The 22,460-nt window shown below is 43.9% G+C and overlaps 1 protein-coding gene across 12 annotated transcripts in view; it reads right to left on the bottom strand.

Annotated features, from left to right (window-relative positions):
* Positions 1-316: 316 nt before the first annotated feature.
* The window catches only part of FHOD3 (formin homology 2 domain containing 3), a 487,025-nt gene continuing 464,881 nt past the window's right edge, over positions 317-22,460 (bottom strand). For 6 of the 12 annotated variants that reach the window (XM_037730378.1, XM_037730383.1, XM_037730386.1 and 3 more), the window contains 5 exons: positions 20,443-20,635; positions 16,576-16,599; positions 14,895-15,108; positions 9,248-9,409; positions 317-932 (listed from right to left, as the gene is read on the bottom strand). In XM_037730378.1, the coding sequence (XP_037586306.1) occupies positions 850-932; positions 9,248-9,409; positions 14,895-15,108; positions 16,576-16,599; positions 20,443-20,635 (676 nt within the window). In that variant the 3' untranslated portion in view covers positions 317-849. The remainder of the gene's footprint in view (positions 933-9,247; positions 9,410-14,894; positions 15,109-16,575; positions 16,600-20,442; positions 20,636-22,460) is intronic. The other 6 variants (XM_037730384.1, XM_017505775.2, XM_017505776.2 and 3 more) reach the window with 3 other exon arrangements.

Genomic DNA, 22,460 nt, shown 5'->3' with positions numbered 1-22,460 from the left:
GTAAAATGCTACTCTCATTTTTGCTTCCCCATCACAATGGGGCAAAAGAAACCTTATCATGGGTAAGGTAATAGATGTTAGATTAACAACAGCTAACACATCCTGCAAGAAGGACCTAGGCCCAATTACAAAAGGACTTCCAAAGAGCACAGTGATGATGCTACTCACTCTATTAACAAAATACAGCCCCAAAGGATCTGAAGGCCGGTCCAAGCAAGGGTGCTTCTGATGACACTGAAGAGTTCTGCCATTCTGAAGAGGCGAGCCTGTGGAACTGCTGCAGGTCCTGCTCCCAGGAGAATAAAGGTTTCTCATGATGGCATTAAACTCTATTTATTTAGTATTTGAAACATGGTGTACATTTATGTATTTGTATAAACATTTGGTACATCTAAAATCCACAACTGGTAAACAATCTGTGCTTTCTTTTGTGTACAAGTTTGGGTTTACATCTGGATATTTTGGTGTTGTGGAGACTCAGTCTGTGAAGCTAATCAAATTGCCTCATATTACCGTAACAACTGTGAAGGAAGTGATTTGCTCCTTAAAGGGGCTGTTCCTTGTCCAGAAAAGGTGTTACACTTTTGAATTTGAACTAATAAACCAGTTGTGTCACAGAATCAAGAGAAATACAGCTGACACGATGGAGTAGGTATGTGCAGGGGACTCCTGGAGATCCAAGTCAATGCGTAGCAGGCAACACAAGCTGCGCAGTGATACTGGGATTGATTCTCCCTTTTCAAACCATCGGATGTTAATGTCAAGTTTCCCCAACCCCACCTGGAGGGGTTTCGTCTGGCAAGAGCTTGCCTTCTGCTCAGCACACTCCTGGGGGTACGCCAACAAGTGTCACAGCTGCAACTCCGAGGTGCCAACCAAGCCCAGGGCTCTTGCTTCTTCTGGTGTCAGGCCGCTCTTCAGGGTTCTTCGCACTGCAGCAGTGGCCACAGGTCACAGCCAAAGGGATAAGAAGAAAAGGGGTATCAGTAGCAAGGCACAGGGCAGTCAAGACTCCAGTCCCCCCTTCTCCCCAGGGACTTCCAGAGAAGCCAGAGGGTTCATGCTCTGTAGCCCCCTGCTCTTCCTGAATTGCCCTGCAGTCTGTCTGCCAGGGCAAAAAAAAGTTTGGGGCTACACAGGCTGTCCTAACGATGCCACAGGTGCTGACTTGGAGGGCCTAGAGGAGGGGTGGGGGCACTTATAAAAGAGGAGAGAAAGGAGGAGAGGCTCACCCTCACAAGGCTTCTGAGAAGAGGGTGCAAACCGCGGAAGTGCAGAGGGCAGGAGAGACCTCAGCATGGGCACAGTATGAGGAGTGTATCAGAGCTAGGAAGGTGATTCCAGAGCAGAAGAAAATGCAAGCTCCACTAATACTGATGAGATGAGGCAACCAATGCCTAGCGAGGGGATCCACAAGACCCAGCAACCTCACAAATCCAAGGGAGGACCAACGATAGCTGGGGACATGCTGAAGAACCATGGCCCCACAGAGCAAGTTCATGAAGCCAGGGCAAGGGGCAGCAGTCAGGATGAATCTCTCCATGAGTGCTGTGGGTCTTAGCCTCAAGTCACTAAAGGGCCCCTACAGACAATAATTAAAATAGCCAGAGCCTCCTCAAGGAATGGAGGCTAAGGAGCAAACTGCCAAACTTATTCTGCGTGGAACTGGTAGCTGTTTTCTATGGAACACATGAGACTTAAGAAGGGCCAATGAGCATTCTCACTGAGGGATTACAATTGACAACTGGAGGGATGCTCAACTTTAACTGACTTAGAATTGGCTTGTGTTTAGCTTGGCATGATGGTATTCCCACTGTTTAGTATTCATCAATTTCAGCATCAAAATATAGGCTGGATAAGGGTAAATGAGGAGGTAGCTGCCACACCCAAGACAAGTCCTTTCATTTGAAAGCATTGCTAATTACATTTTTCTTAATTTACAAATTGTATTTGACCTACTCTGTGTTTCTTTAAAGGTCACACACAGTTTGGGGTATTCATTATCTGAAGAAAAATGTTATGGATCTGCCTTCAACCTAAATCCCAAATCAGCCAGAGTTCCTGAGATGATCAGGGCAGGCTGTTGATCAAAGTTTGGAGAGAGTAAGCTCACCGTAATGTCTCCCCATTTCCTTTGCCAACTCCCCTCATCCTCTCCTCAGAAGCCAGGGCCCACATCTTGCATCTGTAGGCCACACCTCATGGTCTAAGCCTCCCCATCATCCCCTGAACAAAAGCTCACCCAGCCTGTGGACAAAAGATCTGAAAGATCTATATCGACGGCAGAATCAATGGGGACTAATATCTATTAAGAATAATAAAGGGCTCCTTTGCTTCCAGGAATCATCACTTGGAACAGGAGTCAACATCATATCTATCAATTGGTCAATCAACAAGTATTTTATTCAGAACTCATTAAGTATACTCAGCATTTAACTCAAAGAATCAAAACACAGACATCAAGTACGGATTTTGAGAGAGACATGGGATATGTGGTGAGGGGTTCTCTCAAATCATGCCACTGTACACTAGCTTGGACCTTTGAGCCAACTATTTCCAAGCCTAGCTTTGGGCCTCAGAGCCATCTATCTGGAGCTGTTCTTGCACTAGCTTCTCCTTCCCCCACCCTCGGTCCCATGGCCTCCAGACTGAGCGGCTGGCTGAACCAGACGAAATGTTTGGCTCCTGAGTCTCAGCTGGAAGCAGATTACATTCAACTGAGTAACAGAATTTGTTCTATGGGGCACCAGTAAAAATACTAGTTTGTAATAACCTTTTATGTTCTTTAAACACTCCTTAGAGTGTTTGTCAAGATAACTTTAACAGTAAATAAGATAAAATATCTCTCTTGACAAGAAAGACCTCTTGCTGAGACTTCTTAACCAAGATACAAAATACTGCCTAAAGAAGTCCATGCTGGCCAGGTACAGTGGCTCATGCCTGTATTCCCAGCACTTTGGGAGGCTGAGGCAGGTGGATCACTTGATATCAGCAGTTTGAGACCAACACGGTGAAACCCATGTCTACTAAAAATACAAAAATTAGCTGGACATGGTGGCATATGGCTGTATTCCCAGCTACTCAGGAGACTGAGGCAGAGAATTGCTTGAACCTGGGAGGTGGAGGTTGCGGTGAGCCAAGATTGTGCCACTGTGCTCCAGCCTGGGTGACAGAGCGAGACTCCATCTCAAAAAAAAAAAAAAAAAATTAAAGAAAGAAAAGAAAAAAGAAAGCCATGCTGCACTAGCTAGGCATCTTAAATTATCTTAAATTTCACCAGCCACAGAAGGTGGTGTGGACATCAGTCTATGAATCTTTGTGCATTTAGGTATGTATTTTGGCCAAATGACTACAAAAGACCCCACAGACATTTTACCCATGAAGGTATTTATAGATGCTTAACACTTCTGTTTGCACATTTGCTTTAGTTCAGTCTTATGGCTGGGAGGTCCCTGGCTCAGCCACCATTCAACACTGTCCATTATGCCCTCCTTCTTCCGAGTGGAGTCAAAATGACAGGGCCAGATGTGCTCCCTGGGACATTCTTTTTTCACATAAAAGCCTGTCCATTATATGCATAGGTTTCCCAAATGGAAGGACGTTCTACAAAATAATGAACTGGTACTTTTCAAAAGTATCAAGGTCACAAAGTGCCCCCACAGATCAGAGGAGACTAAGCAGACATGAGGGCTACACGCAATGTGGAATCCTGGGTAGGATCATGGAGCAAAAATAGGACCTTCATGGAAAAACTTGAAATCTGAATAAAGCCTACAGTTCAGTTAATAGTACTGTACCAATATGAATTTGCTGGTTTTGCTAAATTGTCCTAATATTTTTGCAACTTTTCTGCAAGTTTAAAATGTTTTCAGAATAAAAATTTGAAGCAATAAAACACAGGACAACAACAAAAAGCAGGCATTCCCAAATCTTGTTGACTTAAATTCAACTTCTTCTTCTTCTTCTCACCCCCAACACACTGAGCCAGAGTCTCTGGGAGAGGCCAGGCACTGCATTTGAACTTTCCCTGGGTGGTCAGATGGCCAGGTTTGGGGACCCTGGCTTAAATCACTGCCATCTGAGATGCAGGGAAAGGCAGGGTTTTCAGGACAGTGACAGTCTTTGCAGTGACAAGGCTGAAGTCTCCTAGTTCCATCTAACCCTAGATGAAGTTCACTCAGGCTGAGAGGGCACTCAGAAATACTCAGGGCATTAGGCACTTTCTGCCATCACTGACCTGGCTGTGGCTTCCTTGGCCTTGCAGAGCCCAGCCCATGCCCTCCTCCTGTACCCGTGGCATTCAGTACTCCTAAAGACTGTGTTTGGGTCCTAGGTAGGATCTGAACAGAAAGCAGGTAGTTAAAATGCAAGCACCAGCTGCCGCCTCCTGTGACTCATGCTGAGGGTGGGCAAAGGGAGAGTTTGCCCTGAAAGGAAAAGTAAGTTCTCCCCATTGTTTTCTGGGAGAATGTACCTCAACTAAGGATAGACAGGCAAGGCAGCTCAGGAATCTACAGACTCAGAGTTTTCCACAATATTTTAAGTTCTGGGCAGGACAAAACTGCCTTCCCCCTTCCCAGATTAAATCGAGAGTGTCAGCGCTCTGCCTTGGGTATCTCAACAATACTAGCCAAGTGCTATGCTGGCAATGCAGGCTTTATATGCACAGGCACAAGCATTCTGGGGGTAAAAAAAAAAGACTGGTGAAGACTGGTCTGGGCTACTAATTGTAGCAGGCCAGAGTGAAGTAGACGGTGTGGTGGGGAATAAGGGGGGTGAAGGGAGCAGACGGTTGGGTAGGGATGTGCACAACAGACCCTAAGCACCTTCAGGCAGCTACGAATTCTCACCAGCAGCTTGTCCGTTGGGCAGCAGTGAGACACAGCCTGAAAGGGAAGAAAGGTGGTGGGAACCTGTCATAGATGCCTCGCTTAACCCCACAACTACCCTGGGAGGCTGGCGCTACTGCCTTCATCGTTCAAAAGATGACTGATAGTAAGGCCAGGTCACTGACGTGAGACCCAGTCCTATCCCTGTTGTGTGCATGTGTGCATTCCTGAGCATGGAAATGGATTCCATTTGAACTTGGCAGCAGGAATGATGAAATACTGTAACATCCCATCGATTAGGTGCATAGCACCTTCCTGAGCACCACCATGGGAACCCTACGTCTCCCCTCCAAAAGGCTCTTGGAGGCAGAAAAGACAGGTTCTTGGATTCGTCCTTTTACTGCCCCTCCATCCTTTTGAACCTGGTACTCAGATGGGCACTGGGGGAGGACTTAAAGACCAGCCTTCTCTTTAATGTGCCAGTATCCCTTGTTTGGGAGGGTGATTTGTCTAAAAGTGAAACAACCAGAGAGCCATGTAATGTAGTGAAATGCTTCAAAACTCTTCCTGTATCTGTCTCTCTAACCCCGAGGCTTCCACCTGAGCCCTTTCTGACTTAGCATATTAGTGTCCTGGCCTCTAGCCTGGCCCTGCTCTGGAGCAAGGGACACCCTCTAAAGGGCAGTGACTCTCCACCTGGGTTTAGAGAAGAGACCTCGGTTCTCTCTTGGACTTGCTTTGTTTAACTTCTTGTCCTGTGTCTTGTGCGCATGCGTAGTTGCCCTCAGCTGTCTTTACAGGAAGGGCCAGTCCATCTATAAACAGCTCTAGAAATCATTTGCTACTGAAGATCCTTCAGTAGGGTAGAATGTGGGGGAGGACACGAGGTAAGGTGGATCAGCCCTTTCACAGGCTAGAGATCACCTGGACAATTGGAAACATTTTACTCAATGTGCCCCTGATTGGCACCAGCTGGGAGAGCGGTTGACCTGAGCCATGGGAACCTGTGAATTGATTACGATGTCCTTGGCTATCCCAGCTGACTGCAAAGTTCAGGCTTTGGTGGGACATTCGGTATGTGTCGGCCCAGTCACCAGCATCAAACGTGAAAGCAGACATTTAGTTATCTCTGCTTGCCTTGTGGGCCATAAATTCCAAGGTTATGGAATGGATTCTGTTTTGTTTCCTACAAAAGCAGAACTATTATTGTCTTTAGCCAAATGAGTTATGGCCCAAATATGTTGGTTATTCATTATCCACTTGCTTCATTGCCATCATTAAACAAATCAAATACAGCACTGTTTCACCATGAGGCCCAAACCGCAAAACTTCACATTGATTTTGCAAATTGCTTTTTCTTGTTCCTTTAACCTCTGTGAAAAGCTGGAGTTTATCATCCCTTTATAAAAGAAATCAAAGTCTAACTTCCTCCTTCTTAAATTTCTGCTGATAGCGCCATTACTAATAAATTAAGCCTGTTACAGATAAACACATACATGCTGTACTGTACTTGTTATAGTAACTGTGTCACAGAAAAAATGTGTTTGGCTAAATAAAAAGAGTAGACGGCTGTTTTGCATAAAATCAAAATGGAAACGATACCACAGGAAATTATTTTATGTCAACCACAAAAACAGGCAAAACAATCTCTCTGGCCAGATTGAAGAGGAAAATTAATTATGACTGTGTTATTGTGCCCAGTGACATTATGAGTCTCTCTAAGAATTTGGATCTCGGTAGACCAGAGGATGGGGCCATGCAGACTTGGAGGAGAATCACATGCTCTGGGCTTCCAGGGACCCCAGGCCAATGTCCCATGCTGTCTCCTGTCTGAGGAGACAGCTTCCAACCCTTCCAACCCTCTGTCAGGGTGCCATGCCCCTGATGGGATGTCTCCAGCTTCACAAGGTTGAAGTCTCCTAGTTCCATCGAACTCTCCAACCCTCACCCTTGGCCCACCTCTTTGTGGCTCTTCCCAGCTCCTCCCCATGGTGAGCTCTGCACTGAGGCTGCCCATGCCAGAAAAACCAGGAGTTAACTGGTGCATGGTTCTTGCCATGTGGTGACCTTGAAGTAACTATTGGCCTCCTTGAATGAACTAAAAGGAGGCCAATAAAGGGCAACTACTTACTCAGGAGGCTGAGGCAGGGAAATGGCTTGAATCAGGGAGGCAGAGATTGCAATGAGCTGAGTTCGCACCACTGCACTCCAGCCTGGCGACAGAGGGAGACTCCATCTCAAAAAAAAAGGGGGGGGGCAACTACTGGAATAACCTACTTAAGACCTCAAAAATCCTTTTGGAAGTTTCATTTCAAAAGCTATTTAAGCAGATTTCCTATCACAAAAACATGGGCCAATGATACGGACAAACCGTACACAAAAGGAGAGATGCAAATGGCAATAGGCTCAACCTCCCTAGAGTGAAGGGAAATGCAAATTAAAACCATGGAAAATGTTATTGCACACCCTGCAGATCAGCAAAAATGGAAGCGCTGCCTTGGCCTAGAGCAGCTGAGATGTAGCCCAGAGCATGAGTGTGGATTAGCCTCACCCCTTGGGAGAAGAGCTTCCACGTCTGGTCTCATGCCCCGGTACTGTTCATCTTATTATGAACACGAATCACCTGGGGATCTTGTTAAATGCAGATTTGAATCAGTTGCCCGGGAAAGGGGGCCCATAAATCTGCAATTCCAACAAGCCTCCAGGAGATACTCCTATTGTCTGGGGTCCAACTCTGAGTTGCAGGCCTCTAGCCAAGTTCTTTCGCAAGTGCACCAGGAGATGAGCAAAGAATTCCTGACTGAGAATATAGCAAAATATCAGAAGAAAGCAATGTAAAGGCCTTAGCTATTGATGATGGAATCTATAAACATATTCTCGAAGATGTACAAGCCAGTCTCCCTGAATGATAGTTTTCCATTTAAAAAGTGAAATAAACATAGTGGGGAGCAGAGGAAGGCATACAGTGAAGAGACAGCTGACACCTAATGCCACTTACCCAAGAGGCAGGGACCCAGACCTCAAGCCCTCACCCCTGAGGTTCTGCAGTAGTGGGCATGGGTGCAGCCCAGATATCGGAATTGAAACACCTCCGCAGAACATTCTAATGTGCATCCAGGGTTGAGAACCACGGCTCAAGAGCCTTGTTACTCACAGTGTGTTCCAAGGGCCAGAGGCATTAATTTCATCTAGGAGCATGTCAGAAACAGACTCTTGGTCCACCCGTCTTACTGAATGGGAATCCCATTCCCCACTCCCCACCCCATCCCCATCTGTACCCCCATCCCCACCTTAAGTGTTATTTTCCTTTCTTGGGGAAAATTCTCATCAGAAACTGAAACAGATCATAGGAAAGGAACAGGGGACCACAGGAATGTGATTAGTGTTCTGTACCCTGGAAACACACATGTAAATGGGCCAAACAGAACCACTGGGTCCAACATACACAGGCCACACCCTGGTCGCCTCCTGTGTGAATCTCAAGGGTAGACAAGTTTGGACTCCGAATTTGAGCTCTTACTCAACTCCCTGCCTACCTGGACTCAGCTCCTTTCACTTTTGGGAGATAACTGGAGGAAGCACCTGGCTTCCTTTCCTTGTCACCAACCCTCATTCTCAGAGGCAAAGCCAGTGGAGACTAAAGCAGCCTCTAGAGTGACCCAGCAGCCGGTTGATTGCTTTTCTGAAACACTTAAGGCCACAGCTCATTCAGGGAGATGTCAAAGGAGCCACAGGATCCTGTTTCCCTACAGAACACTGTTCCTGAGAGGGTCAGACAGAGGCAACTCCACACCCACGAGTTGGGTGGGCAGGAGCAGGCAGTAGGCTCAGACCAAAAAGGAAAATCAGTCACTTTGATTTAGTTGAATCCTCTATCTGGTGGGAAAAGGAAAAAATGGTCAACCTAGGCCACGTCAAATATTTCAAGCATCCTAATGACCATCAAATCACTTGCTACCCCTGGTTTTTGCCTTCATCATGCTCATTGGCAGCGATAAACCCAGGGTGGGGCCAGTCTCCAGTCCCGAAAGTACCCCCTGGTGCTGGGTGCAGGGCAGAAACATGGCCTCCAGCAGAGCATCTTTCGGGGGACTTGATGATGGGTTCCACTAGTACTCAGCCCTGTATACCACAGACACTTAAGGGCCTTTCATACCTTCCTGGGAACAAAGTACGATTTGAGAGAGGCCTGGCCACGAATGGCAGATACACTGAACAGATGTAGCTGTAGCTGCCCTCCTCCACAATGGCCAACGTTGATAGACAACCCTAAAACCTTCTGTGGATGAGTGTAGGTAGGCACTCTGAAAGCCACTGACAATTCACCGGAGCCGAGTCTCCACCTTTCTTGGTTCACACAGAATGGGAGGGCAGATCCCCGCAGGGGTGAAGACTCACCCCTCCTTTAATGCACTCACAAGATTTCCGGTTGGCCCGGGATCGTTTCCTCTCCCTCGGCACCACTCGCTGACTGGGCACTTGGGTGGCTGACTTGACGATGCGGTCCATGATCTCATCAGCTGCATCATCTGTGACATTGGGTGAGTCATCAGTTCCCATAGTCCAGGAACTAGTGGATCCTAAAAAATTAAACAGCCAGAGTGTACAACATACTCAGAGAGAAGGAAAATACAGAAGAAGATATGCAGCACTATTCCTCCAAGCAGCTGAGTTCTTTCAGCAACAGACCACAAGGAAGGCCAGAGTTAGAGTCCCAGAGCTAGTGACAGATCCAGAGAACTAACCTGTCCCCACTGCAGGGAGCACTGCTGTCACTTGTGACTCTGCGCTGCAGGCTCTGAGAAAACCCATATGTGGGGCACTTATTTCCTAACACCCTGTAACGCAGCGATGTTCTTGTCTCTCATTATATTTAACTCTCCACCCCAGGTGTGTTGTCTTCACCTGCCAGGTCCTGTGATCACCTGAGGGCAGATGACCCAAGCCACACCCTGCTGCACAGCCATCAATATTCAGTGATGCACATCCAGTAATGCAGAGACCCACTGAGGGTCTTCTGAGTCCTCTCTCTGTCAGTAATTGTATATGCCTAGCGAATGTCAACTGTCCCTAACTTCTCACTAAGTAGAAAGCAATAGATTTTACAATACACAGTTTATTTTTGAATTATCTAGCTTTTAAAAATTGTAACAAGATTGCCATCTTTAAACAGGAAAGGGTCATTAACCTAAATTTTTCTCTGGTATATTCATCTGCTCCCTCAACCACATTTTCTGTAGTTTATAAATAACTACATGTTAAAACAAGTCAGAAGAAAGCATCATCAAAACATGGGTCCCAAGTACAGTCACCCCTTAGTATACAGAGGGATTGGTTCAGGACCCCCAAGGATACCCAAAGCTCTGCATACTCAAGTTCCACAGTTGACCCTGTAGAAACAGTATACAGCCCTCTATACATATGGGCTTCACATCCTGCAAATACTCTATTTTTGATCTGTATTGGTGAAAAAAATCTGCATGTAAGTAGATGTGCTCCATCAAATCCAAGTTGTTCAAAGGTCAACCACAATGTTAAACAGTTAGAAATTAATGCCAGTGTAATACATCCAGAACTACATCTTTGTCATTGATTAGCTTCCTTGTGAAATCTCTTCTGTACGACGGTGAATATATGTTGCTGCAAGAGGAAAGATGGACATGCTCACGATTGTTCACTTCTACCACATGCACTTCATTTTATAGTACATGCATAACAACTTCAAAAACCTGTACGTAAGAATTCTCAGCATCACGGCCTATGCATACAAGTACCCCCAGCCTGACTGAACTACAACAGAGGCTAAGGAACTGCCAACTTTTCCCAACTTGAGGGAAAAAAATGTTAATAAACAGTTAAAATGTCTGAGTTCTCCCACACTGATTGTTTTCTAAAAGTTTTGGTGCTTAGAACCACCTGGCTGGTAACGAATGAACCAAGAAAAAATAGATATCAATGGAAATGATTGGGAACAGTGGATCACAGTTCAGTGGACTGTGATTTTCATATATGTGTGTGTAGCTGAAATATTGCTAATAGTACTGAGCTCTAAGGTAGTCATAATTTCTGTTAGTAAAATTCATGGCTGAATTAAATACATAAATATTTCATACTTTGTAAAAGGTGGACCAAGACTCCAGGTGCCCTATCACCTACCTGCATGTGTGTAAAACCTGTGGCTGTGGAACAATGATGTTTTCAAATGGTAAGATTTTTGTTGGCGGTGGCTCACGCCTGTAATCTCAGCAGTTTGGGAGGCCGAGGCAGGCAGATCACTTGAGGTCAGGAGTTTGAGAACAGCAACAGAGTGAAACCTCGTCTCTACCAAAAATACAAAAATTAGCCGTGCGTATTGGTGTGCACCTGTAGTCTCAGCTATTTGGGAGGCTGAGGCAGGAGAATCTCTTGATCCCAGGAGGCAGAGGTTGCAGTGAGATGAGATCTTGCCACTGCACTTCAGCCTGGGCAACAAAGTGAGACTCTGATTTCTGTTATTGTTGATACGGTTTTTAAAAAATTTGTTTTGCTTAGCTTTTATTATTTTTTAAATGATAGCATACCTACAGCATGGGCACATGCAAAATCAGTAAATTGTACTTTTTGTGCTTATACCCAAGGGAACTTGATCTACTTGCTCTTATTGGGCCAGTTTTTTTCAGCATTTAAAAAAATAGACTCTTTTCAAAAATAAACTATTGAAATTGCTGCTGAATGTTTCTGCATTCTCAGTCAACGTATTCTAATTGGAAGTAAAAGGCCTCATAATGCCACAGCTCTTAGACTAGGCCTTTGCAGACTCTCTGAACAATGAACAGAACAATCAATAGTGCAGTTGTGTTTTACCAGCAATTTCCTGTTTTCTCTTTTATTTATTGATTTATAATTCTCTACCTTAAAAGGCCAAACTACCTTCTAAAAACATACAAAGCTCAATAAATTGTCTTTGCTCATACTACATTTTTTGAGCACTGGGCCAGAAATGAAGGCATCTTCTAATCTTCCCTCTGAGATTACCTGTACTTTTCCATCTTACACAGCCCTAGGGATCTTTTGTCAACGTAATGTGTCAGGAGATGCTTAAAGGAAACATCTTGCCATAGGTCCAAGATTGTCAAACTCAGTTTTATGATGACTTTATTTTCTCATGACTTAATTCCTGGTTCTACTTTATGTCCACTCCTCTTGGTTCACTGCCTGATTACCATTATTTCCATTTTTCCTAGTCATGTATATATTCCTCTTCCTGGAACCCGTGTACCCACATTGTAGCCATCAGAGTAATACTGCACACACATTTTACATACCCAAGGGACCATGTGTTAGTAAGTGTTAGCAAGACATTTGAGATGGGGTGGAGAGGATAAAGCATTCTAGGCTGTAATAGCACAATATCACTTTACTTTTATTTTTCTGAAACATGAAAACTGAGGCTTGAAAGAAAACACTGAAATTTGTTTTTCCCCTTACAGAAATCTAATCTAAAGAAATAGTTGACAAGGAAAACACTTACATCAAAATGCATAATCAACTGTTTTAATGTAAAAAAAAAAGTTTGCTTTCATTTCTGAAAGATAATTTCCCTGAAGATAGACTTCTGTGATTAAAGTTTTTTCTTTTGACAGTTTAAAGATATCATTCCTTTTTTCTGGCTTCTAGTTTCTTTTGAAAATTGAGTCATCATTATTACCACTGTTCCATAGGAGGTACTCTATCTTTCTTCTCTGTTTTAAAGAGTTTATCTTCATCTTTGTCTTTATTAGCACTGGGTCCATGGTATGGTTCTCTTTGTACTTACTCTTCTTGGATTTGCTACGTTTCTTAAATATGTTGGTTGATATCTATCATCAGTTTTGGTAAATTCTCAGCCATCTCTTCAAATATCTTCAATCTCTTCAAATATTGTTTCTGATCCATCTTTTTCCAGTACTCCAATTACACGTTAGACCATTCAACTGTGTCCCTCAGATCTTACATTTTGTTCTATTCTTTCCATTTTTTCTCACCATGCCTCTGTTTGTAAATTTTCTATTAACCTGTTTTGAATTCCCTAATCCTCTTTTGCTGTGACCAATCTCTGTTTAACCCATCCGATGGGTTTCTTATTTCAGATATTTTATTTTATAGTTGCAGAATATCCACTTGATTCTTATTTATAGAGTCCAATTTGCCATTGAAATTATCTACCTTTTTCCCCATTTGTCTTTTTCCCGTTTAGTCTTTAACATTTATAATGGTCATTTAAAGTTCTTGACTATAGATTTCAACACCTACAGTCCCATTCTAATTCTATTCCCTTTCATATGCCAGAAAAGATGACCACATGTTGTACCAATTCAGCAACATCTTTTCTCTCCATCCACTGTGCCCGGTCAAAGTCCTATTTTAAAAGGTAAACACCAAGGTCCAACATTAAGATAGAAGAAAAGAGAACTGGAGTCAGTGCACTGCAGTCACATGAAAAAACCAGTCAGTAATTTAGCAAAAAAGACCAAAGTGCCAATCTGCTTGGGAATCCCATAGAAATCCTAGAGTTCTGGAGCACAGCCTGCAGGTCCCTTTGAGGTCCTCCTTGGATAGTAGTTTGTGGTTCTTTGGTTCATGGGAAACTACAAGCATTCATATGTGTTATGTGGTATTAATTCATCTTCTTCTCAAGAAAACTCAGAGATGCATTTATTTTCTCCATTATGTTGAAGTTATCATTACTACCATTATTTCTGTATATTTAAGAATGTTGACAACAGCAAAATTCCAAAAAGCACTAGTGAGCAAAGGCTATTAGAAGTCACTGAAGGGCTTCCTCAGGTTTCTCCAGGCTGCGGACCTCCAGATTCTAGCTGCCTCTCTGCCTGCAGGTTTACTAGAGCCTATGAAAAAGCCTGGCGGGTGCTATATTCACTCATTACTGCATTTCTGTGATGTGTATGGCAACCCATAAACCAGTTTACCTGGCATGCCATTTTACTTGCTCCCCAGCATAATTCCTACTAGCACCCACTTTCACACTCCAAAGCATCCTAGCTTGGACAAGATTAGATGGTTTCTTCCAGCTGCAGGCATAGCTTGTGCTGAGCAAACACCGAGAGAAGAAAGCCTGTCTCCAGCAGTTGATTCTCCTTAAAGCTCACCATGTTTAGTAGGTCTAACTGGGGTCTCTGGAGCACATGGAAGAGAAAGAGCAGCCTGGTGATCGGGACAGTGCCTGGAGGACAAGGTTTCTGGAGGTGAATGGGAATGGGGCAGGCAGAGGATTGGGCATCCTGAACTGAGGGAGCAGCATGAGAACAGCGGGGACTCTGGGACGCGCAGGGTGCTTGAGAAATGCGGTGGTGACCCTGCAGGATGAGGGAAAGCCAAGCTTGGGAGATAGGACAGCACCTGACTACAGGGGGCTTCCAAGAACTGTGTGAATGGTGTGGCCTTCAACCTGCAGGCAGAGAGGAAACCTAGGAGGGTAAACAGGTTATCGGGCCAGACAGGGAAATACGAGGAAACATTCACAGATGTAAAATGCATCTTAATCCTTTCAAATGATAAAAGCAAATCTGGAAACTGGAACTTGTCTGCCATTTGGAAGTTTCAGTTTTGTCTCTCCCTAAGGATGCAAAGAAGGGACAAAGGGGTCATGCTTTATGCAGAGGCTGGCAACCTTGCCCTGTGTAGTAGGTGTTTCAGGCTCTGTGAGTCCTACAGTGTCTGTCACAGTGGCTCAATTCTGCCAAAGCAGCCACAGACACTACACAAATGGATAAGTATGACTGTGTCCAAACAAAACTTTATTTCTAAAAGCAGGGGGAAGACTGGGTTTGGCTTGCAGGCTGCAGTCTGCCCACGCCATCTCTCCTGCAGGAGGCCTCCCCAGTAAGGATTCTCTCTGTGTAAACTGAAGTATTCTCATTGGGAGTGTTTGCTTTTGAGACAAAGCTATTGAAGGTGAGTCACGAAGACGCTAATGAAGGAAGGTGTGTGGTTAGGTCAGCAGTGGAATTCCTGGGGAGCTGAGGGCCAGTCGCAGCTGCCGACTGCAGCCTGCGATAGGGACCAGGCCCCACTGGAGTGACCAACCTGAGAAGACAAGACGAGCCCTGCGCGGCCAGGAGTTACCTCGGCTTGCTCGGCTGCGTGTACGGATGCCCAGCGCGGGGGCGGCGTCCTCCACGGAAGGGGACGAGGTTTTCAGCACAGCTTTCATGTTCTCGTGCTCAGCCGCGTCCTCTGCATAGCTCAGACCCTGCGGCTGGCTCGCGGTCACCGGAGAACTGCTGGAAAACTTGCCGGACTGCAAAACCAAGGGGCAGTTAGCAGGTGAGGGAGACTCCGCAAAAAGCCAACTCAAGCTTCTAAAACCCGTGGTTAAGGCAAACCTCCTCTCCTCTGTCTTGTTTTTTTTGTAGCACATTCATTATGGAAGTCACTGAGGTTGTTAACTAATGACAAAACATCTGTGCCTACAGGAAGATCTAATATGAGACAGAAAAGCCCCTGGCCCAGAAGGACCACCACCCACTCATCCATTGTAGCGGGTCTCTCTCACTCACTCAGATCCCCTCAAAGGTTGTCTGCCAGGAGCAACTGGCAGTGGCTCTGGGAAGAGGTAAAGCCAAATGTGTTTCTAACACCAAAGCCCTGATATGAGAATTGAAATGAAATATCCTTGTTAACCAAGCATATTGAGCTTCATTTTTTTACTTAGTGTCAGGAAGCAGTTATATTTTTCTTAAGTATCACTGATGATGGTAGAATTACAGAAGTGGGATTCAATCACAGAAGCCCAGCATGTTAAGAGCTGGGAAGAATTCTTCTAGACCTAGTCTCACCTTGCTTTTATGAAAAAGGAAATTGAGGCCCTCCAAGAATATGTGGCTTGTCAAGGGCCCCAAAAGAATTAGTGTCAGGGCCCAGAAAACAAGACACAAGAATTTATGCTGACTTTCTCTAACTGAACAAAAAGTCAGGACATATATATTTTAAAAGAAGTATGCTGGAATGCCATAGGTACACAGTACCAAACATCTAGATGAAGAACTAAAAGTCAGAAGAACATTTGCAAAGAACAGCTCAATAGATTGCTGGCTTCCTTTTTCACCAGTGTCTCTGCCACAGCAACAGGGTTGGGGACACATCTGTGGCTTGTAGCATCTACGTGGCTCTCTCCTCATTTTTCAGGGCCAATTAGCGCCCCTCCCCCTTGGTCTCTGGTTCTCACTCCTGCATCCAGGGTGTGGGGAGGAGCCCCTGCCATCCAACACTGCATGCGCATTGGCCCAAGGGAGCCATTAAGACCAGCAGAGGAAATGGGCACACATCAGAGGCTGCCTACTGGCTGGGGACAGAGGCTCTGGCCTGGCCCTTGGCCACTGCCCCACTTCCTCTTTGATATGAGGACTCTTTATGTGGTTATTCCAGAATCCAGTTCTCGTATTTAAGTTGCCAAAGGAAATTTCCTTGTCTACTTTTCCAGCAGCAGAGAGAGACCTGCTAAACCTGCCACTTGTGACATGGTTACTGATTAGCCGGGCTCAGGGACAGCTTGGAAAATGCATTTAACCCTTCGGTCCCTGGCACACGTGGCATGATGAGAGCCCTGCCGGGTGGTTAGTGATCACACAAAAACCAACCAGAAAATGTCCATGCATTGTTTAAAGCACTGAACGGTGCTAACACTTCATGCTGATTATGTTAGGTTAAACCAGGGCATACAGGAGGTGGTCAATGTGGCATTCTTCATGTTCATAAACGGTCATACCTCAACTTCCTCCTCGTCATCAGTCTACCCGACAGGACAGGACAGGATGGGACAGGACGGGACGGAAAAGACAGAAGGGATTCTTAGAAGGCACAGAAGTCGGCAAAGAGATCATCTCAATGTCACATAAAATTCCAAGTAAATAAATTGGTCACTACAACCAGGACACATCCTCTTGAATTGGGAGCCGCCAGGTCCCACCCTCCTGTCCTCATCTGGACACTCCTTGCGTGAACTCCAAGATTACCTGTAACCAGAGTCAGGAAGGACTCACGGGGCCCTGGGCCAATCTTCTGGGGCTGGCCCTGAGGTTAACAGTCAGCTTACCCAATTCCCTGACCACCACAGACCTCACTTGCAGTTCTGCAACCTGCTGGGAGTGTCCTGCTCTGTGACTCATATGGCTTGGGTAGGCACGTCCTTATGGACCCATCACTGCCCAACAGTCACCAAGGCCTCTCTAAGTGGACTGGCTTCCGTTTGCTGGGCTCTACCTGTCACCAGCTGGCCCTCCCATCCTACCCAGAGCGCAGGATCCCTTCCCGCCCAGGTCCCAGTTCTGGGCTACCGCTATTCCTTCCACATGCAGGCCAGCCAGGACAAGCAGGACAACTGCTCCAGCAGCCTGTTCACATCACTCCCTCCTCGGAAGCATGACATTAACTTTTGTTTCAACATCTCACCTGTTTCTCATGGTGGCCACCTGAACTGACTCTCCGGACTTTTAATTACTTTAGCACTAGATACACGTCTTTAAGTGACTTTAAACAAAATATCCCTTTTCTAAAATGAATTAGAGTGAAAACTCATGTCAATCTCTTGATTGTAAATTAAACACACCTTTAATTTAGGAGTGTCCATGAGGTTACAGGGCCAGGCCAGCAAATCAGATTAGTGTTTTGGGAATTGACTACACTTTTGGAAGTCAAAATGACTGCTGCTTCCAGTTCATCACATTCCACATTGCCTCACCCAAATGGCATTGTGACAAGAGACAACAGTCCTGTCCCATTACTCTCTTCTTTAAAAAAAAAAAAAAACATACAGTTTATTTATATAACCTGTATGGTTGGGACTTTTTTCCAGCAATTCGCCCATGTTTAAGGTGTTACATATATAAAATCTTGGCCCTCTCAACATCCCTAAAATTAATAATCATTCTTTTTCTAGAGGAGAGGAAGCTGGGGTTGAGTGAGGCTAAGGGTATCACCCAGGATTACTGCTGCCCTCCAACGTGGGAGCCCTGGGGGACCAGCCTGGGTTCTCGCAGCCCACATCAGGAGCGTGATGACCGCAGAAAGGCTGTAGTTGCCTAGTGTTGCCTTGTCTGTGTCACCATTTCCTCTAGGAACAGCTTTGTACACAGGATGAGAAGTTAGGTGCTCACTGATCCTAGCCTGGGGGGACCCCTGGATGATGAGAAAGAAAGCCTTCTGAAGATCCAGAAACAGGGGGAGAAGAGGGATAGGCACTCAGGAGCTGGTGCGTGGGGTCTGCATATTTTACCCTCACACCTCTTATCTCTAAATGCCACCACTTGCATCCTCATTTTATTCAGCAGGTACATTCAAGGTGACTTACTACAAACAGTTTTCTCTAAAATTTCTTCCAGCTCCAATGTTCAGGAGGTCCATGATTCTAAGTCTGTTGTCTGGCTTTGTTTTCAGTGGTTTGAAGCTGTGTATATGTTATTTTTTAACCAGCTGGTGATGACCTTGGGATATAAGCTTGTCTTTCTTTATATTCACATCTTCCTTGGTGTCCGGGGCACTGCCGGGCACACAATGAGCCCTTAATAATTGAGAGTTGGAAAAATCCAAGGCTGTGTATTTCTCCTTAAGGGACAATATCCTAATCTTCCAGCAGAGGGCAATCTTTCCACATAAATGATGCCACCTTGGCCATTAAAAACATGGACTAGACTGAGAATGAAGCCTGACCAAGCCTGTACTATCCAGATTTTAATGGGAATTTAAATATTTTTGAATCAAACTCTAGAAACATTCACCTCTGTTTATGATTGGGAAAGCCAAATGTTTTCAGAGAAAGACAGAATTTAAAAATTAGAGGGATCTGTAAAAAAATCTCAAGAATTTAGCAAGAAATTTTGATGTGCCCACACAACTACAAGCATATTGGGCTTGTATTTTTCACCCTCCAATGTGTCTTATAGTCACAAAAATAAGCAATCTCTTTTTTAGGCTTTCCAAAAATAATACGGTGAATAAAATGTGGGCCACAGCTTGCCTAACATGTTTCCTGAGTTGCTGTCCTCCAAGGGGCTAAGGATCCTACTGAACTCAAATTTCAAGAGAGGAGACAGAAGACTCTTGGCTGATGGCACTGGAATTCCGCACTGGTTGGGTGGGGGGTAGAGCTGTAGGAAGGGCTCCTTCTGCAGAAAAGTGACCTGAGCACTTCCTAAAGGTTCAGACAATTCCAAGAAAACAAGGAGCTTACGCAAAGGTGGATATTAAGAGAAATGATTAGCCCAAGTTTCTTAAAATTACAACAAAATTGGTAATTTAATGCATCTGTCTTTCCCTGTAAAGTCATACCCTCAGGAATGTGGACTTCTAGAGAGCAGTAACCAAGTGTCCGCTGCTTGGTCTACTACATACACACATATATGTGCACATAGGGCAGCCTCAATAAGGTCTTCCTAATTGGTTTTCTTCCTCCCCGCAAAAAATCTGCCTGACTAGGGTTCAGTTGAAGCATGTAACTGCCCAGGTGATGGCACGCCCTGTGGCTTAATCCTTTTCTCATTCCATTCCCTCTGGCAGCATTACATATTGCCAGAAGTCAGCGTGCTACTCAAATGCATGCACAGATGGGAGAGATCCATGGGCACCAATCCAAACCATGAAAAAAAATCATAGAGTCCTTCAACAGGTTCCAAATATGACCTGTCAATATCAAATAAGACGACTTTATTATCATCAAGTCTGTTCAAGAAAGAATAAATAGTGACTAAAGGAGGATTCCCAGAAAATTGCAGCCTTTTGCCTGGAACTGACCTTACAGTAACAGATGAGGTTAGTGAGATACCAGCCTGGGTTTATGTTTCATAAAGGCACATTAAGGAAAAGGAAACTGCACTATGTATCTCTGTTGGTGTCTGGCATCTTCATGCATCCCTTCACCCTCCACGTTATTGAGCATCTGTCATCTGAATATTCACTGCCCCCCAAGACCTGGGCGGGCTTGGGGCTGAGACAGGAGAGATGGGGAAAAAGCCCCAAAGCAGGGGAGACATGTAAGTGTGCAGGGGCGCCCCAAGGTGCTCTACGGAAACTCTTACTGGATTCACTGTCCTCTGGGATATCTTTCCACCCTGATGCCCTGTGATTCAAGGGACAGCTGAGAAGCCATTAGATTATAACTTTGAGCAATCACATCAGTTTATTCAGATGCCCAAAATGGGGGGTCCATGTGTCAACTGGCTGGGTATACAGAACCATTATGATGCATAAATCAATTCCCCAATCAGCACATTTGTTTTTCTATGATAAGTGGCATTATCTTTTACATTTTTCTTGTCTTCTTCCAACTTTACCCACATCACAGAGGACAAAAATAGAATTAAACATTGAATGTCATCAGCCACATGCAACACACCAAATGGCTTCCATGTTCCTCTTCTAGCCATACGTTCTTAACTTTACATCACCTAGGTCCTTGTTTGTTACATAGCAGATTTTCACAGAAATGGTGGAGGAGTACTTTAAGAGCACTTTTTTAAAAAGGGAATTTTTTTCAATAGTCAAAAAAAAAAAAAAAGCACAGCTTCCTAACTGTGGGGAGGATTTCTGATTGATCTTACTTTAAAAATGAATGACAGGAGAGGGACTGTGTGAAACTTACATCGGTGATCATCTTCCCTCTGGTCTTATTTCTCTCTCTGTGGTTGGCCCGTTTCTGCTTCTGCTGCAAAACCCTTTCCCTGGTTGTGCGATACTCTAGTGCAAATTCACTAATGATCCTGCAGAATTTGTTTATGTTCACTTCCCGAATTGCGTAAGGTGGATGACCCATAAAGAGTAAAAAGGAGTGGAATCTGCAAGGGAAAAACAGTAATGGCAATGACTTCAGTTTTAAGGAACAAAAATTATTTGTTCAAAATCTCTCAGTAAGGAACCAATGTCAGAACTTAAATAATAATAATAAGAAGAAACCCATAAGCCACACTCTCAGTAAGAAGACATTGTCCTTCATTCCTGGGGCTTTGAATTTAAAGAGTCTTCTCAAGTGAAAATGCAAACAGAGGTTCAACTCACTTTCCCACTGATGGAGGTAATATCTAGGAGGTAGGACTTCAGCAGGTTACTTTTTCACTTTGCTTATCTGTTTTAACATTTTTCTAAAACGTATATGTAAAACTTTTGTAAGAAAAATGTCAAAGTAGTATTTTACAAAAATATTGCACCATTTTTAGATTATATGAGAATTGAATAGGAATAAAGAAATATGGCTTAGAATTTTTTTGAATGAATACTTAAAGTAGACATGAACATATTATGAATAACATGTTAATCTATAGTTTGTAAATAGATGCTGTTTTCTGAGTAAACATTTTGAAACATTTTCTTGCAATATTACATATAATCTTAATTTAATTAGGAAACACCAAATAAGCAGAAAATAAATTTATTTTACCTATTTAATTTGTAAATAAAAATTATTAGACATTATTTAAAATGTTGTAAAAGAAATTACATGAGTAAGAAAGTACCCAATTTTTAAGTCATCAGGAAATGAGAAAGAACACACAGTGGGAGACAGAGGGAAATCTTTACATGGAACAAACAACATTATGTAAATGTACCACTATTTATGGACAAAAAATTTTTATTACTCTACTTGTACAGTTTGAATATGGATTTTAAAAAAATAAAGGACACTAGCTTGCTCTTTTTGAGAACGATAATGAAGTAAACATAAATTTGCATTTAAAGTAAAAGGGCCTAAACAATGCTAACTGAAACTACCTAAGTCTTAGAAGAAAACAACCTAGGAATCTTCATGACTTTGAATTAACGTTTTTAGATATGATACCCAAAGCATAAGCGACCAAAGTAGATAAACCGGACTTCATCAAAATTAAAAACCTTTGGCTTCAAAGGACATTATCAAGACCAAAAAGACAATCCAAGAGATGGGAGAATATATTTGCAAGTCCTGTGTCTAATAAGGTAACTGTGTCAGAATATATAAAGGAATCTTACAACTCAACACTAAAAGACAAATAAAAAATGGACAAAGGATTTGAATAGACATTTCTCCTAAAAATACATGCATATGAACAAGAGATACATGAGAAGATGCTCAGCATCATTAAGGAATGCAAATCAGAACCACAGGGAGACACCACACACACCCACCAGGATGGCTGTAATAAAAGAGACAGGCAAGAATGAATGTTGGTGAGAATGTGGAAAAACCGAACCTTTGCTACAGTGCTGGTGGGAACATAAAATGGTTTAGCAGCCATAGAAAATGATCTGGCAGTTCCTCAAAAAGATAAACATAGAGTTATTATATAACTTAGCAATTTTTCTCCTTTGCATAAAAAGAAATGAAAATATCTGTACACACAAATCCTTCTACACCAAAGTTCATAGGAGCATTATTCATAACAGCCGAAAGTAGAAACAACCCAAATGTCCATGGACAGACACATGGATAAACTAAAAACAGCATTTCCAAATTAGGGCCTGGGCAACTGGCCCCATCACCTCTCTGACTTCATCTCTCATGACTCCAGCTACACTGGACTCCTGGTTGCTCCTTGAATAAGCCCATTTTGGGGCCCCAGACACTGTGTGTGGTGTATAGGAGCCCTGGAGGGACAATGAGGCTGAGGAGCGGAGAGCCTGCTGGGC

The sequence above is a fragment of the Cebus imitator genome, unplaced genomic scaffold (genome assembly GCF_001604975.1).
Source record: "Cebus imitator isolate Cc_AM_T3 unplaced genomic scaffold, Cebus_imitator-1.0 Scaffold342, whole genome shotgun sequence".
Taxonomy (NCBI): domain Eukaryota; kingdom Metazoa; phylum Chordata; class Mammalia; order Primates; family Cebidae; genus Cebus; species Cebus imitator.
Note: the sequence above shows the minus strand (reverse complement) of the source record. Positions and strands in the feature narration are given on the sequence as shown.